General features: G+C 38.2%; 1 protein-coding gene across 13 annotated transcripts; it reads right to left on the reverse strand.

Annotated features, from left to right (window-relative positions):
* Positions 1 to 289: 289 nt before the first annotated feature.
* On the reverse strand, positions 290 to 16,927 carry LOC103722407 (transcription initiation factor TFIID subunit 15b-like). 13 transcript variants are annotated; one of them, XR_005511211.1, is made up of 9 exons: positions 16,626 to 16,927; positions 16,379 to 16,505; positions 15,519 to 16,287; positions 11,267 to 11,417; positions 11,104 to 11,185; positions 1,156 to 1,359; positions 989 to 1,037; positions 721 to 864; positions 290 to 617 (listed from the first exon to the last, which is right to left on the reverse strand). XR_005511211.1 is itself a non-coding variant. In XM_039124945.1 (6 exons), exons 1-6 carry the CDS (start codon positions 16,735 to 16,737, stop codon positions 1,242 to 1,244), a joined length of 1,359 nt encoding a protein of 452 aa, XP_038980873.1. In that variant the 5' UTR covers positions 16,738 to 16,927; the 3' UTR covers positions 291 to 1,241. The 13 variants fall into 13 exon arrangements, 2 of the variants coding, with proteins under 2 accessions (XP_038980873.1, XP_038980872.1); XR_005511210.1 differs by lacking the exon at positions 721 to 864 and having other exon boundaries at positions 290 to 679; XR_005511209.1 differs by having other exon boundaries at positions 290 to 864.
* Positions 16,928 to 19,105: the final 2,178 nt, after the last annotated feature.

Genomic DNA, 19,105 nt, shown 5'->3' on the forward strand with positions numbered 1-19,105 from the left:
GATCTAATGGTGGTGGGAGGGGGATTTGGTACCTTCAACATTCTCCTGAAAATCAGTAGGTTGGTAAAAGTGCCATGGTTCATGTATGAGTTTTTTAACTTTCAATCTAACGACTGGTATGATGCTCAAAATATGATATCCAATCCATCATAGGTCATCCATAACTCATTTTTAGCGTTCCACATCTAACAGATCAGAGACCCACGGGGGCAAATTAGGGAGAAATTATTAAGATACGTGGGACCGTAAAATTTTACCAAAAAGAAATGAAGAGCGACGACACAAATCAGACGGCCAAGGCCAAAGCTGGAGCAATATCATTACAATATTTCAATCGCCACAAAGAAAAAGAAAAGAAGTTGCACAACACTCGTGTTTAACCTGTCAAGCCATTAATGGTACTGGATCGATGATGAAGAATCAAAAATCACCACCGAAATGTGTCAATTCAGCAAGTACAAGGTGTCTCCAAACAAGTAGCAATTGCAACTACGTTAACCGATGGAAAACCAGTTGTTCCCGTAAACGGGCAGAGCAATTCCATGGTTGGACAGGCCAATAAGCACATAAACCAAAAGCAATTTTGGCCAAGCTCAACCAAAGCTGATAGATGATAACTGCATGGCCATGAAAACCACTCTCGCCATAAGCACGATTTCTGATGATGTCTGGTGATAGGCTAAAAAATAAAAGAAAAAAAAAAGAAAACAAGAATACAACCATAGAAAATTAGAGGGGAAAAAAATCCTGATGCAATGAGGATAGCTCAGCATTCAGCCAACAAACATTGCCTTTCAGACTTGGTGCACGGACAAGCGCCCTTGGCATGAATAAAAGCAGAAGCCTTATGTTTCACATGCCCGGCTACTTGGCTCGTACAGTATCGCCAGACGGGTGCATTTCAGTTCACACAAACATACAACGCATCAGTATATGACCATATGAGGCAGACAAATGATGACGAGCAAGCGAGAAGAGCAGAACTCACCTGTAATTTTCAAACATAACAGCAATTTGGAGATTATTTCCACTGGCCTCTAAAAGATCCACACAACACAGTTCAAGTTCCATGTCAAAATCCATCAGTTCAAAGTCCCATCCAACATCTTTGACAATAGAAAAACTAGGTTTGCTATGATAATTTGAACTACCTACCTTCAGCTCCTCCTTTTGAGTACAACTCATGTGAATATGAATAGAAACAGCTTTGAGATGACATTTTCAGTACATAAAATGTCAATTCAGTATGGACGGGTGCGCTGGCCTCCATGATGGTACCTATCAGGTCCAGGACCCCCACCATCACGGTAATTGTCTCGACGCCTATCTCCACCACCAGCATATCCACCTCTCCGACCTCTGCTCCAAGAAAGTAAAACGTTGTTCTTAGCTCATCATAATAGGCAATTTCAGAAAATATGCAGCTTAAAATAATAAGGATCGCCAGCAGAAAAGAGGAGGGGGGGGGGGGGGGGGGGGGGGGGGGGGGGGGGGGGGGGCCGGGGACCTCCACCACACGCCACATGCACACGCGCGCACGTACGCAAAAGAAAAAAAATTCAATAAGGATAATTATCACAAGAGTGGGCACAATTTTGGGGTGAATATTTTTACACACCTAATGCGCAAACACAAACCCCCATTTTGAGGGGTAATACAAAAAAATGCAACTCTGCCAAAAATAATCCTGTTTGCTATCTTTCCTCTCTCTTGCTTCTCTCTTTTGTACGTGATATTATGCCGCGATATTGTTCTTACAAAAAGTTTCTATACTTGATTTCAATATGTGCTAATCCTTATCACGTTAGGAAAACAGAAGTCCCTCTTAGCTCAAAACCCACAATGCCATAACCTACTCTTTAGCATGAAGAGACAGAAACTACATTGGCTTTTTTTGCTGGTTTTTACATCTATAATCTTTCATATTTGCATGTTAATCCCTCCAATCTGCAATCTGCTCTGTTACGTCTATTAGTCCTCCTGCTAGTGTTACTTTAACCAAATCGTGGTTAAGAATTACTAGAGTTGGAATGAGACTAAATAACCTTGGAAAAAGATCGGTTATCTAAGTCTCCTCTGTTCCTACTCTCACCTCAGTCTGTCCTACCATCTCTCATCCTTGCTCTCCCCCCACCCACCTTTCCCTCTCTCTGCCATCTTTTTCAGCACAAAATAGTCAATAAAATGGAACGACTAGTAAAACTGACAGTATTAGACGAATAAACCAGAAATACTCCATTTAGGTCTTGTTAAGTAAACTCAAGAGGCTTGTATGCAAAGAGTTACAGGATTGTTGGGATTAATGTGCAAATATAAAGATAAAAGGGATTGCAAATAAAAGATTTCACTTAGGAACCAATATACAAAAAAAACATATGAGTGCACAATATAAAGTCATGCATAGCGAAAAACTTGTAAATGCTACCTACCTGCATCCATATCCTTATGCACCCACATAGAAATTGGAAGGAAGTATAGCTAAGTGGCATTTAGATGGATTTTATGTACACAATGCATGATCGACCATCCTGAGGGACTGGCATCACCATGATCGCCACCTCCTTCCATCTTGGGCCAACCTAGCCTCAAAGAGGCTAGCATCGCCATGATCATCACCTCCTGCTTCAGACTAGCCCACAGTCACCCCAATGATCACCAGAGACCTTCCATTTCAAGCCAACCAGCCAGGAGAGGCTGACTTTCCCTCTTTTCTACCTGAGACAGGTAGCTTTCCCTGCTTGCCGCATGCAAGTCCATCGGTGGATACACCACTTAAGCAAGCTGGCATGGGCAAAGGCAAGAGTGGAATTGCCACCTCCTTGCCTTTCTCCAATCCTCTCCCCTATTTCAACGAGTCATTCTCCCTCTTCCAGCGAAGAGACCAATACTAGTTCCCCACTGTTGGACACTGTCACAGCACTCTCGCTCAGGGGCGACTCAATGCATTTGGGGTCCTAAGGCGAATTCACTAAGGGGGGCTTCTTTAGGCCGGGGCCTTAGGCGACCGCCTCAGTCGCCTAAGGGTTGAGCCGGTCCTGACAGCACATTTAATTGTTTCCTATGCTATCACTAACTCAGCTTGAAAAACAGAACAACAAGAAAGAGGCCTACCAGCTGCCCACAATAGCTGGGCATTATGATCTCAGATTATAAAGCCTTTTGCTGCCTTTTCTCCTCTAACAGTCCCATCAAAATTAAGGACTCCAAGGGGTGGGGGGTGCCATTTAACAAATTTCTTTGATACTAGATCCGAAGATCTCTTGGATGCGTATATGAAATTTACATGTAAAGAGTCGACCTGGCCTTGATGTGTCTACAAAGTTTACAGACCTATCAGTCTGAGTGTGCATCTCAACTAAAATCCTAACTTCGATCATTTATCTTATAAAACTTGATTTCATCAAATCAAAATACACTTTGAACCGAGCTATTAAATGATAGCTTGACTGGTTGCCATTGACAAATGGACTAAGATTCAAAGGCTCAACCCGAGCTTGATTTATGTCTAAAGTTTAGACTTATCGGTCGAGCGTGCATCTCAACTAAGACCACGACCTTGACCATAAATATCCTGTAACACTAGTTTTTATGAAACCCAAATTCACCCAGTTAGAGATGATGAATTTTAGCTCAAAATTCTGGATCTAGCTAGTTATATATTAACACAGGAGGACTCAAAGGAAAGATGGATTTTTCTGGAATCCAAAGATTGGTCAGCCAGAGTTTTTCGGCCAATGGGCCTTCCTTATCATATTCATTTGTCCCATTTGCCTCGAGCTATCCATTTTGAAATGGATGAAGTCAAATCACCTGGACACGCGAAGCCATGACAGGTCTAAGTCGTCCACTGTAGCATCAAGTATTGGCATCACCTTGGTTTCGTATGACGCCATGCAGCAACGGATACAATGGGTCCACGAAAATAACTCGGACAGCAGATCCTCACACATATATTCTACGCACAGAGGCCGTCTACACCTTACAAAAAGGCGGACCCACCGAAATTTTTTCTCAGTTGGCTCTCTCTCTCTCTCTCTCTTAGAGTCCAAGAAGAAGCATGGGTTCAAGAAATGGCCGATGATGGAGATAGCCAAGCGCGGCGGCAACGGTCGTTGCTCTGCCGTTGTCGACCTCAACCATATCGCCGTCATACAATCGCTTCTCCGGCATCTTCCTAGGCTTCTCCCGCCTCGAGTTCATCTCCTTTGCTACAACATTCACTCTTCCATCCCTAACCCTCGCTTTTTTTATCTACTTCTTTGTGTTTCTGATCTTTTTTCTAAACTAGCCTTGCTGCTTTACGAAGTCGAGAATACTCTCAAGGGCACAATGGAGCCTTCTTTAGGCCGAAGCCTTAGGCGACCACCTTAGTTGCCTAAGGGTTGAGCTGGCCCTGCTCTCGCCTATCCTCCATTTCCTCCACTGATCACAGTCAATCCTCACTTGCCTACCACCGGCACTAGAGCCTCCTCTCTTTTTCCGCTCCACCTCCCCTAATTGTTAATCTCTCTCACTCTTGCTCTTTGGCGCCAGCCTACCCTACTTTGCGCCTATGCTAGATTTGTCTCCGATCACCGTCGTTTGCCAACATCGAAGCTGACCGCCCTTCTCCATCTTCTCTCCATAGTTCCCCATTTCGCTATAGCTGCTGCCTTGTTTTGCCGAGGCCGCAGACGCTCATCGCCTCGTTGATTGATGCTGCCATGTTGACCAATAATTCACCCCACCACCAGCCCCTCCCAAAAAAAAAAATCATGGATTCCATCTATCTCTCAGTTGAGCCCGTTTCCCTGATTCTTCTCTCTAGCTGAACCATCCTCCGAGTCTTCTCTCTCACTCTCTCACTTGAAAACCCCCTCGCCCAAGTCTTCTTCTCTCTCTATCTCCATGACACCTCTAGATTTAAGGCTAGCAATCTCTCTCTAATTAGGACCCTTACACCTCTAAGGAGCATCCAGCATAGGGGCCAAGGCCAACATCCGAGGTAATCACTAACTCTCCACTATGAAATAGCCACTTTTTGGTCCTCATCAACCCCCACCCCGGGGTCAATTAGGACATGGGCATAAGCATCTTTACAACACAATTGATAATTCGATCCATTCTCAATTAGGTCCTGCTCTAGCCTCTACAGAGGTTAAAACTTCCATATTACCTCAATACATACTATTTACCTGGTTATGCATTCATGCATAAGACTTTACTACTCAAGTTGAGTTATATACTCATTACAATACATTGCAGGGTTCATCATGATAGGAGCCTTTGCTCATGAAGCTATACTTTTCATTAGATATTACAATCTAAAATAGAATGAAGATAATGTATCGACAAGAATGTTAGACAATAAAAGAGTAACAATTTTCATTTATTTTGGGTCAACTTATTTCTCCCCCATCCCTCTCTCTCCTTTTTTTCCAGGCCGTGCATAGCCTTGTTAGGAAGAATTTTGGCATCTTGCCAATCTAGATATGTAAGTCTACCCCCAAAACATTTTTACTGTGCATGTCATATGATCGGATTAGAAATTTATTTTACTTGGTTTTTAGATGTGTTTGGAAAAATAGCTAAAGCACTTGAAATTGAATTTATAAAATTCATTTATAGATATTCCATGATTAAAATTAAATATTATGTTTGCCCTGTACAAAAAATGATTCTGAAATATGGATCAAGCATAAGCATGTTGCTGAACTTTCATGTATCAAAAGAATGTTGGTTGATTTTGCATGATGGAAACATATGAAATGAGTTATTAAATATTGTTGAAAGTTCATTGGTATTAGAAAGATCTATAATCAAATGGTTTTAGAATGAATTTAATGTTCATTCTTTAATCTAACTATGATTCAGGCCCAGCCAGCAGGGCTGATCGTTGGTAATACATGTTCAGAAACTAGTTTCTTTTGGGCCTGGCCAATGAGGCTAATCACTAACAAAAATATGTTCAGAGTTAGTTCCTTTTGAGCCTAGCCAATAGGGTTGATCGGATGGACTTGGGAGCTAGTCTCTTTCGAGCTTTCTCACGGGGCTAATTGTGACCGTAATCATGAAGACTAAGAGAGGGTAGAATCGTAATTGCAATTATTGAAAATTTTATAAAAAGGGTTTTCTCCACAAGATGCATTTTTTTCATTGTGTCATTCTAAAAGGTGAATCAATTATGTTGGTAAACTTCTTAATGCCATTTCTGAAGCTCCTTCCTGACTTTGCAAAATTTACTTTCATTACAATTGACAACGGTACCTGTATTACATAAACATTTTTTTATATTATATGCTTGATCTAACAAGAGATGTAAAGGTAACTTACTGGCCTATTAGCTCACTATTCTCCCTTGTCATTTTTTTCATCTGCTAAGTAGCCCAGATGGAGTTATGGCTGAGCATTAGAGTCTATGTCTGATTTTTCGATTTTGGAATATTTAACTTTGGAATTCTATATTAGAATTTCATTAAAGCTCCAAAATTTACCTATGCCTATTCATTGTTACTTGGGGAAAAAACTAGTCTTGAAAATAAGAAATTCTTATAGGACCAAACCCTATCAGATGTGTGGTCGTTTGTCGCTCTGATTTGTGCCTATGGGTCAGAGCGTAATAGGAAGACTGTCATATGATCATAACTACTGCAATTTTTAAAAAATTATTTCATTTGCCTAACATATTTTGAAAGTATAGGTCAGAAATAAGAATATAACTAAAGATATGTCTTAATAGTTGAGAAAGAACTTACACGAGAAAGAGAGACAGACTCTATGTGGAAAATAAGGGTTCAAGCAAATATAACAAATTTGACAAAGATGAGAATGTCCTGTCTTATAAACCCAAGAAAAATAAGGTGAAAATTTAGGGCACTAGATGAAGCACATGAGATTTGCCCAATGACAACAATGTGGTGAAAACCATCTAAGACTGCGAGCTTGGGCTGATAAAGAAAGATGGATAAAGATAAGGAAGAACAAATAACATGGAGGCAAGTTTTGAGAAATGATTTGAGAAAGCTAGTACTAGCAGCAGATGTAGGCCTTCGCAAGGATAAAAGGACACTAAAGGCCGTTTGAATGCTGACAGATCTTATCCGCAGGGGCCTTCGGTGTTAAAACCACATAAAAATAGAGGTGGTCCATGGAGTTCAGGACCGCCAGCAACAGGCACATCCTGATTCTTAGAGACAGTTAATCCCTTTTTGAAGCTGATTCGACTTATCTCCAAGAAATCAGGGATTAGTTATGTTCTAGTTTCTCCAATCTCTCTAGACCACTCGAGTTCAAGTGTATCAATGAAACAATAAATAACCCACTACAGAAGATCTCGTCAGACCTATTAGATCTTCCAACATCTAAACAAAACCTAAAGAAAGTAATAATGTTCAAATCAGATAGTTGGGATCAGGCTTGCCTGAAAACAAGCAAAGAATTTTTTTATTAATACTTCTCAGAAAGAGTGAGAATGATACCTTTAATGAACCAGTTATGGTGCACATGCACATGCATGTTAAACCACTAGATCCGATCAATGAAACGATAACCCACTACCAGAAGATCTTGTCAGAAGATCTCTTGGCACTTGAGTTCAAGTGTATCAATGAAACAATAACCCACTACCAGAAGATCACGTCAGACCTATAAGATCCTCCAACATCCAAACAGGACCTAAAGAAAGTAATAATGTTCACATCAGATAGTTGGGATCGGGCTTGCCTAAAAATAATGAACAATTTTTTTATTAATACTTCTCAAAAAAAGTGAGATTGATACCTTTAATGAACTAGTTATGACGCACATGCACAAGCATGTTAAACCACTAGATCCAATCAATGATAGTTATCATAAGCAAATAAATGGCATTGTTTTAATATTGCTATCAATTAAGTGTAATAAACAAGCAGTGATACTGTTCAAGTATCTTGGCACCACACTAAGGAGTCATTTTTTGAATTGTTCAACTACGACATTCTAAATTATATTTGTTTGGATCTGTTTAGGTCTGCCCCACCAATGCCACCTTAACCTAATCACCAAATAAGACCATGGCTTGGGACCCAAACTAAAACCACAAGTCTCAGAATTTTTGGCTATTAGACCAGATATATGAAGCATGCATAAATATTTTTGTGTAAGTGCTCAGTCCATTTTCCCTAATACATGTAAAGACCATCTGCTTATCTATTGATAACTTTTCATCCCGTAATATCCCACTATATAGTTGGTTACTTGGTTTACAACTACTACATTGGAAAGGGACAATACAATTGCATGCAAACATTTATACAAACCACCTACATATATACACACATGCATCCCTAGAATCTCAACTGAGAAAACAAACTAAAACTGATTTTCTAAAACATAACAAAAGCCTTAATTTATACATTTTTCTTCTTTATATAACATAAGCTTGAGCAATGATGTGAAAAGTGCTGATAAAGTGAGGCAACAGATTGTTTATAACTTAGCTTGGGTATGTGGTTAGTTTCAAGAAAAGCCAAATTGAGATAATTGAATCATCAAATTACCCTTAACATTAAATCACTTACTTCCAGTTGAATACGCGAATTGGCAAAGTGAATGCTGTATTATGAAATTACAAAATGAAATTTCTCCCAGGCTCTATATCTGCAATGCTCTAGATTTACAAATCTAGCCTTAGCTTAAAAGACAGATATTGGCTTTGTATGAAAAAGCAATACAATATGAATGGAGTATGACTACTTTCTACAACAAAACATTCTGTCAAACTTCAAATGGAGGATTTGATATATTTAGCAGTTCTAGAGCTAATTAATTTGATGACTTGCTTCAAGAACATACGTATGACAGAGAGAAAATGAAGGGGAATTGGTGGGACAAAGAACCAAGTAACTCCAACAAAGGAAATAAGAGAGAATCAGACTTGGATCAAAGGGTTGCGGCCTTGGTGCTCTTGTTGGTACCACAGATGGAAGATGATTGGATGTGGACAATCAACACCCTAACACTCGCCACTCTTGGAGAAGAATAAATAGTGAGAGATGGAAATATGGACAAAACATGCCAATAAACTAGGCCTAAGTGAAGCAAAATTCCTCTGTGCATGGAGGCTGGAAGAAAGCATCAGCCCAGCTTGAAGACCGTGGGATTTAGGCCTTTAGAGGCTGTTTGGTTGCCTGCAATTCTATTGGATGCAATTCAATTAGAAGCTGCAATTTAATTGCTAGCAATTGGAAGTGAAGTTGTAGAGAAGGGTCTTTTTTCAATGTTTAAAATTGAGAACTGAAAATATAGATATAGTTGTTTGGTTGTTTGATGTCGAAAGAGATATGATTACCTTGTAATTGAGGTGGTAAAGGTAGGCCCCACGAAGTAGTGAACTCCTCACATTTTCTGCATTGTATAATATTTATATATTATTTTTGAATTATAAAAGAAAATAATATTGCTATTAAATTATCATTGGATTAGCATAAGAGTAGTAATTATATGAGTATAAAATAATTTGATATTATAATAAATAGACATATTAATTATCATATGCATTTATAATAACTAATGATTATTACATATTATTTGCTACATGCAATTATAATCATAATTATAGTACCATATATATTACAATATTACAACAGTATAAAATTATTATAATCTTGTAATAACATTAATATAATACATTTTAATATTATAATAATATAAAAGTGTAATAATATAATATAATAATTAGAATAAATGATATTATAATAAAATAATATGATATTACTATTATTATTCTAATAATATAATACTAATACGTAATATATGATAATATTATGCAATATTATATTTACAACAATATTATTATAAAGTATAATATTAATTTAATAATGATATTATAATGATATAATTATATTTCAATTACAAGGACATTGTGGAGAAGTAGGGGCACGGTTGGAGTAGTGAGGAGACCCCTTCCAAAGAGTTTTCTCAATTACAGGGTTTTTGTGGTTGGAACTGCGATGTTGGCTACAGTTCCAATTACAAGTTAGGGCTTTTTTTGTAGTTGAATTGCAGCCTGCAGTTGGAATTGCAGGCAGCCAAACACTTGTTTTGGGCTCCTGCAACTCAATTGCTGCCAACTGCAACTGCATGCTCACAACTGCAGGCAACCAAACAACCCCTTAGTGAGTTGGTTTTGTGATAGAGATCAGTCTGAACTCCAAAACAACTACTTTTGTAGCTTTCAAAAGATTGAAGATTTTATGGGCTTAGAATATGAGTAGGTTTTAGAAAAATCCGATCAGTTGTAGGAGCTTATTCAAAGTATAGGGGTCATCTGGGATTGAAAACAGCTGGGAAACAAAAGCACTTTTATATGGTGTTGGGATAGGATTAGGAAATGGAAACAGAACTTCATGCCCCTCTACAAAAGTTAGCTTGAAGTACACGAGCTACTATATGTTTCAAATCATGACAACTTCAGACTAACATGTTTTCTTTTTTTCAATATAAAAATCCATCTCTAATTTCTTGAGTAGATTATTTGCATACAATTACTTGACCAAATCCTCATGTTCTCACTTCCAAGGCATACACAAGATTTATAGTTCCTACTTGGGCAAAATCTTGCCATACATCATCATATCTTAAACTCTGACAAGCCATTATAACAATACATTAGCAAAATACACTACCTAGTTTGCCCCAAATCCCTTTTATGCTCTTAGTGGCCCAGGAAACTAATCATGCATGAGCCCGAAACCCACATTCATGCTTATGCAACAACATTATGGAGGCCTAGTTAAATGGCATGAGCAGGCGCACGCACGAGAGAGAGAGAGAGAGAGAGAGAGAGAGAGAGAGAGAGAGAGAGAGAGAGAGATTGCATTGTATAACCAGCAAAACACTGTAAACATTGCAACATACCGATAAATTAAAATTTGCCTTTATAGCCATAAGTATATACGATATTAAAAGCAAATGAACATATAACATCTATACATTTTCAGAACAAAAAAAAGAGATCATGAAATCTATTGCAAGAAAAATTACTACTTATGCATGCTCCTACCATTTAAATGACTATGCAAGACATATCATCTAGCTAAAAACACTAATTGGTAGAGAGAGCAGGAAGAGAGGGGAACTGGATACCCATGCCCGTATGCAGGAGGAGCTTTAGGTGCAGTCTTCTGAGCCATTGTGACATTAATCTTGTAGCCTCTCATATCATAGTCTGACAGTTTTTTTATAGAGTCAAAAATTAAATTAAAAGAAATCGAAATTCAGTAGAAACACATTACTTGCTAAAACTTACTGTTATAGAATCCTCCTGCAGAATGTGCAGCAGAAGGATCTTCATAAGATAGCACAGCATCTCCTTTGTTGTTCCCAGATTCATCAGTATATATTTTAATATTCCATGGCCACTGGTCCTTGTAGCCTCGCTTTTGTTTGATCCTTCCAACCTAAAAAATGAAAGCATCTGAACATTCAAGATCCAGCTTGATACATAAAATAGTTCAATGAAATTCCAAAAAAAGATGAAATGGATAATAATACTAGATAAATATATATTTTGCATTGATACATTGTGTATTATGTTTACAGAAGCAAAAGCTAATAAATCCTCATCGATAAATCATCTAGTAAGTAAATAATGAACATATATATATATATATATATATATATATATATATATGCAGGGAATGTTCGAAGATGGGAACTTTGCTAATGTAAATGCAAAATATTATCCAATTGTAATTTCAACTTATATTATTGGGATGACCAATTTTAGAAAAAAAAAGGTAAACAGACACATCCGTAACTCTAAATGTATAAGAATCTTGTAATCCACAAACATTTCTACTTTGGCTTTATGTACTCAAAAATTTCATAAAGACATCCATAGATCATCTATTATGTAAAGTCTATACGCAGGGAATGTTCGAAGATGAAAACTTTGCTAATGTAAATGTAAATTCTATTCCAACGCAATTTCCAAGTTATATTATTGCGCCGACTAAATTAAAAACAACAAAAAAAGGCATCTATGTAACTCTAAATGCATCAAATTCTCGTAATCCCCAAACATTTCTACTTTGGCTTTACATAATCAAAAATTACATTAAGAATTCCATTTAAATGTCGTAATAAGAGGAGAATTTTGTGGAAAGGGGAGAAAGTCGAGAATAAGAGAATATTCACGGGGAGAGTGCGGATCTAGGAGAGAAAGTAGTTATGAGGTGGAAGATGAATGTGACCTTAAGCAAGTGGATGTGGAAGCAAAAGTGTGGAAACAAGTTCTAAAGTTCATAAATGGATAGTTCCTAACATCTTAGATGTTGCTAAGCCTTTACACAGATCTAGTACCTTAGTAGTCCCCCAAGACCCTTTATCAGTTTATTCGATGCCTAATCATGAGATTCTTGCTTTGATAGGTGGACATTTGAACTTTTGAAGTGGGAAGCTAACTTTTGTGTGATGACTAGCTTTTTTTTTTTTGTATGTCTTGAAATGAATGACACGAGTTTAGATGTAAAATTATAACAATGCAATTTTTTCTAAGGTCCTACAATTCCTTGCTCATGGATGAAAGCTCTGCTTCAACCATCAAAAATTAGATTCTATGTCTCAGCTTCTTCAGAAAATTTATATTTCACCGAGCAAGCGGTCCTCAAGAAATTTATACTCCTAACCTTAAATAGATATAGATGAAGTGAACATGCAGTACCAACTATACTTCAAATTAAAGCTAGTTCACCCCACGCTAGCTAGTCTCTTGTAAGGACCAGATAGTGGCAATGTTACTTAAAATATAAAACTAAGGTTAGATTTGTAGCACTCAATCTTATGCTCAAAAGAAGACTCCCTGAAAGGAAGACAGATCTACAATTACTAATGGATGGTCTAGGCATGACTGGGCTTGTTTAAATAAATTTCCTAGCAGCAGAACTATGTCAAGGGCTAACTTAGTGATGATCATCATCATTCATAAACAGCTAGTGAAGTACCAAGTCCAAAACAACAATCAGAAGTACCCATGTATTCTCCTTCAACAATCATTAAAATGTTTAATGATGAAAAACATTAGAATAAGAATGAGATAAAAGGAGTAAACATTTGATCGTGTTTTCATAAAAATTGGTGGTGCTCCAAAAGGACCTACAAGATAGTAACAAGAATTGAGTTTATGTTATATATAAATAGTACATATATACATATATACATATACATAACAACCATCAAGCCTATCATAGCCATCTAAGGTTGGCTTCGTGGATCCTAATTCAGCAAAAATTTCTACTTAGGGCCACCTATGGTGTTATTTCAAGCTTGGTGTTATTTCAAGCTTTTCCATATCTTTTTCTTCGCAGCTTTCATCCATGGTGCTTTATGTCTTTCCATCCTACAAATGTAAGACAAATCAAAGTACCTCATCTTACCAGAGCCTTCTCAAATATTCATTGTATATGCCCATATCATCTAAATCAATTACCCATCACTTTATCCCTGTGTAACTCCAGCAACTCCTCTAATTTACTCATTTTTCAACATATCCTTTTCAGCTTTATTAGATTTATTCTCATTTCTGCCACACTCAATTTGTCTCCTAACTACTTTTAATTGCCCAACATTCTAAGTCATACAATACTACAAGCCTTACTACTATTATGTAAAATTTTCCTTTAAATCACAAAGGTATGAATTCATCAAATAATACTACTAAGCACCTCTTCAATTCATCCAACTAACTATAATCATATTACACATATATTCATCTACCTTTCCATTATTTTGTATAATAGATCCCAAATAACGAAACCCATCACTTGGTGGTATCTCTTGTCGGTCAAATCTCATTTGGGACTTCGTATTCATTCTATTTTCACAAAAAAGATCTTCAATATACAATCTTTATTTTGTTGATCTTTAAGCCTTTACCCCCTAAAGCTTTTTTCCATAAATTATATTTAGTAGCTAATCTTCTTCTATTCTTATCAAGCAACACTATATCGTTTGCAAATAGCATGCACCACACTCTATCTTCCTCAATATTAGTTGTAAATTAATCTACAATTAGTGTAAAAAGACATAGATTTGGTGCAAATCCTTGATACGCTTGCAAAGCTCTAGCACATGATTCGCCGTACCAGCCTAAACTGGACGGTACGGGACGTACCGTACCGCACCGATTCAGTACCGGCATCCAGTATGGGTGGCGTACCGACACTCGGTGCATCAAAAAAATTTCATATCGTACCATACCGACACAGTGCTAGTATGGCACCGGTATGGAGTTCGATATCAAGACAGTAAAACTTGCTCTAACATATATTTTTTAATACTTTTGTCTAACATACATTAGCATTTTTCTTCTTAAAGTTCACCAAATTACCGTTCTTAGCGTTATATAAATTTCTGATGGATTAAATTAAAAAAATCTAGAATTTTTACCCTCTCTTTATAATGTCCTATCAATTGCCAACTAAGAAGATCGCAAGCATAAATCTAAATTGATTATATGAAATTGTTGTACATCACCTTTATTCTTATAAATAGGTACCATAATACTTCTCCTTCAATAGTGTGATTTGTTTGATCTTCAAAATACCATTAAATAAATTAGTACACGAAATCAGCCCGATATCCTTCATGACTTTCCAATGCCTTACCCTTTCATGTCCTTCTCAAAGCTACTTCCACCTCGATTCTATAAGTTGTAGAAAAGAGAACCTTCACAACTCCCTACTTCTATCTCTTCCATTAAAGTTTCTCTAATAAAATGTTCATCTAACAAATTTCAAAAAAAAAAAAATCTCCATCTTTCTTTAATTCATCATCTTTTACCAGTATCTTGTTATCCTCACTTTGGACGCATCTAGCAAGACTTATAATATCCAAAAAGGGGCAAAATATGAAGACCATATATGAAAGGCTATAAGATTCAACTCTTTGATACTTGCATATCTTGAGTATATTTAACAGGAGATGATTTGAGATTCTTTACTTTCAATTGCCTTCTTTATTAAGTGAGCTGGTACTTCTAGGTTGTTACGCAATCCCTACAATAAGAGGGCAGTGACTCAACGATAAAGCTGAAAATGTTTCAAGGCTCATAATTCTTGGTGATACAAAGGGCAAATCACATAATACAGTAATAAAGATGCTGATCATACAATTAATGAGTACAGCAGAACCATTAGAAAAGTGCAAAAGTTGGACCTATTGACAGCAAAGCAGATACCTGACCAAAATGGTCCGTGCATGTTCTTGCATAAAAAAGCAAGGCCTGGTAACTACTGTTTGTTGTTTACTATAAGATGCCATGAGGAAAAAGCATCTGCCTCAACCAAGCTCTGTAGACATTATCAACAATAACGACCACCCATCTCAAGGAAGCCCTTGTTACATCTTTTCAGCTTTAACTTATCATAATTCATATTAATTTATCGCATACATTTCATCCTCACACATGCTTTAGCTTAGATGCTACCAATTATGGTGTAAAAGGATTGCATAAGTGAACAAGAAGATCAGTATTAAAAGAAAAGCAAACATATACGTACCTGCCCAATTCCTCCAAAAAGCTCCCTAAGCTCCTCTGTAGTCACATCAGGAGGTAAATTTGAGATGTAAATCCTTGAATTGTCACAAAATTCGCCACAATTTTCATCACACTGCTTGAGCGGAAGAGGGGGCTCAACAGCAGCAGCACCATAACCACCATCCCCATAGCGTGGAGGAGCGCCACCATCACGACCAGGGATTGGACGATCAGCATGCCCGCCATCATAATCAACTGGTGGAACCCCGCGAGCAAAGGGAGCATCACCTCCATAGGGATTGGGAGGTGGTGCACCATATGAAGGGGGGTAAGAAGGGGGCCCACCATAGCTCATGGGTGGTGGAACAGGCTCCGCATCATAAGCATCATTCCCTCCGTAGGAGTTTGTAGGAAGTGGGTAACTTCCCATAGGGCCACCACCATACGAAGCCGGAGCTGGTTGGGAAACATGAGCATAAGCAGAATCATCTCCATCTCTACTTTGACTACTACTGTAAGAACCACCTCTTCCACCATAATTATCACTCCTACCACCACGGCTCCCATCATAACCTCCGCCACCTCCGCTATAACCACCACGACCACCGCCACCACCACCTCCTCTGCTGTAATCTGCACCACTTCGATTATAACCGCCACGACCACCTCCTCCCCCTCCTCCCCTGTTATAACCACCAGCTCTACTGCCGCCACCAGTGCCGCCGCCGCCAGGTCTTGTAGCACCACATTTATTGCACTCGGATCTTCGCGCAAAGTTCAGATTCCCACAACTGGATCAAGATCTCAGCGTTAGTAAGGAACAATTCCCAAAAAGGAAATCCTGGAGAGGGAAAGCAAGAATAGAAAGGGGAACAGGCATACCTAGGGGCCGGGCAAAGCCAATCCCCTTCTCGGCCACTGCCGCCGCCACGACCCCCACCACGGTACCCGCCGCCTCCCCGGTTGCCGCGGTCGCCGCCTTGATATCCGCCGCCACCACCGCCTCCGCCTAAATTATTAAAAAAAAAAACCCGGTAAAGCCAAATTAACCCTAGATTCACCCAAACCGAAATTAACGCTCCAAGAAACAAGATTAACAAGGAAAGGGCAGAAAAGAGGAGCCACGAACCTCGATTCGACGGATTTCCACCGTATCCCCCACCGCCTCCTCTGCTGTATCCGCCGCCGCGGGCCGGCGGGCCAGAGTCGTTCACTCCACCGGAGCCGTACGATCCCGACATGGTTTGGCCGCCCTTTTCTTGAGAAGCGAGATCAAGGAAGGGAAGGGGGAGAGAGAGAGCTCGAGAGAAGGACGACGAGACGAGGTGTCTCGGCTTTTAGGGCACGCTCCTTCGGCCCGAGAGAGTTGGGTGCGAATGCCCTCGCCTCGGTGGAGAATATATATTGCTCCTGCGCTCGGCCGTGTCTACGTCAGCACCCTGGCGTCATGTTACCATAAGGGAGCGCGATTCCGCGAGACATTGCGGATATTAGCGATCGCTGCTGACCATCATTCAAAGTACCAGACATAATTGCATTCATTTTTGTGAGGACAGCAACATGTAAAAGCGTGGCAGTTGTTATAATCAGTTATTTTGCATGGAGATAAAAATATACCCCAACCACTGAGGTGGTAGCACTGTAGGAACGAGACTTTGATTTCACCATAGTGATCCAGATTTGAAACGCGCGCGTTGATTAAATGTGGAGACCGGATGCCTCCCGTCTAATTTATCCGATGGAGTCGCTATCTGGTCTGCCAGTTGCTTAGGTGGTGCTAGTGTGACGTACTCACACATAGGATTTCCACGGATGGAGAGGGTATGAGTAAAATTTGTCTGCTCGTATCGAACATTCTCCAATGAAAAAGGAGCTCAGTGAAGGTTGCTACGCGGGTGAGGTTCTCCTTATCCCCTCTTTTCTTTTTTTCAGCAATATATATATATATATACACCTCAATATCAGAAGTCAAAAATGTCATAGCTCATCTTTTCTGACTATATACAGCTCATATATATATATATATATATATAACTCATATATAGCTAACAATATAGCTTATACACAGCTAACATCCTCCCTCAAACTATAATATTAATGAATTGGTACACAAAGCCTGGCTATCACCCACATGACCCTCGTATACCTACATGCCTTGGATTATCGCAAGAGATTGGTTATGCGAGCTGAGAAATGAATAAATTAGGAGGCAACACTTAGTAAAATCTAATAATGAATAGCTATTCAAGAGAAAAATTAACTGCAATCTTTGAATTTTTAGTATCGTATCCTATCCATCATCCTTCAAGTTAAGTAAAGATCATTATTCTTCATTTCCTTTTTCATACAATCAATTTTTCAGTTTTTGCTTGGATGATCTAAGGTAAATTTTAAATAATTTGCTTAAGTTACTTGTTTGACAAAAGAAAATGTTCCTAGGTTTATCGATGGATTGAGTCAGATTCACTCTTCCTCTGTGAGAAGTGATGTTTTGCTATCTTTGCCTTTAGGTGTTTTAATATCAAATTATTTTCTTAAATTTTTAAAATATAAATTTTAAAGTTTTATCTTCAATAAAAATTTGTACAATCTCAATTTTTATTCAGATACATCATATTGCAAAATAGCATTGTCGTTTTTTCATTGTTATCATATATGTTTTTTTATTATAATGCTATCATAGCATCTTGATATTTGGTAGTGTAGTTATTATTTTGATATTATTAAATAGTACTTGTTAGGAAAAGGCTAGGTAATTATGAATATAATTATTGAATAATATTAAGTCGCACGGGACGCACCAAAGATTTACTACTGTATAATTATGATTGTAACTATAATGGATAATAATAGTTTTGGTGAGAATCAATTCTAATAGCTTGCTAAAGAAGCACTCAAGGATGCCCATAGGCATTTGGACCATATGCAAACACCAAGGTTGGCCAAATCAAAATTTTAGTTGGCAGAGAGCTATGAAAATTCTTTCGGCTACATGAACCATCAAAACTATTATTAGAACCAAAATTGAGATGCGCTGTATTTTAGGCTAGTTCAGAAGTATCGAAATAGCGAGATGCTCAAGTCTCTATCCTCTATTACAAACCATGGCAGAGACAAAGAAGTTCCATGAAACCATTTTCTAACCACCAAATTTGTGTATGATTTGTTGCAGTATGTGGGATCTCTTGCAAGTAACCCAAGATACCTCTTCTTCCCCTAGTTATTTTATTTTATTTTATTTTTTTAATGTGGATCTCCTTGTCCAGAGCAATTGAAAATGAATTTTGATGGGCCTATCCAAGCTTCCTCCTCCAAGGCTAGATTTACATTTTGTGATCATTTAGGACGAATTACTCACAACTATCATCATTATTCCTTCCACGAATTATATTTTATTTGTTGAGCTAGTTGGGGTATGGGCTGGTATTATGTATGCTATCCACAGTTTGGAAGGTAGTTCCATTTGGCTGCAGGGTGACTCATATATTTTTCTCTTTTGTATTGCGAGTGAATCAAGGATTTGGCATCCTTATCTTCTTTGCAACGATAGAGCTGCTTCAATTATTGTTTGCTTCAACTGTTGTTTCCTTCAACAAGACTACTAATGTT

This window comes from Phoenix dactylifera, chromosome 3 (genome assembly GCF_009389715.1).
Source record: "Phoenix dactylifera cultivar Barhee BC4 chromosome 3, palm_55x_up_171113_PBpolish2nd_filt_p, whole genome shotgun sequence".
In the NCBI taxonomy this organism is placed as follows: Eukaryota; Viridiplantae; Streptophyta; class Magnoliopsida; order Arecales; family Arecaceae; genus Phoenix; species Phoenix dactylifera.

Excerpts from the sequence above, each read along its gene's own strand:
- LOC103722407 (XM_039124944.1), bottom strand. The coding sequence starts at position 16,737 with ATGTCGGGATCGTACGGCTCCGGTGGAGTGAACGACTCTGGCCCGCCG. Across the intron at positions 16,288-16,378 it reads TGGCTTTGCCCGGCCCCTAG|TTGTGGGAATCTGAACTTTG; the intron begins GTATGCCTGTTC and ends ATCTTGATCCAG. Across the intron at positions 11,418-15,518 it reads TTTTTGGAGGAATTGGGCAG|GTTGGAAGGATCAAACAAAA; the intron begins GTACGTATATGT and ends TTCATTTTTTAG.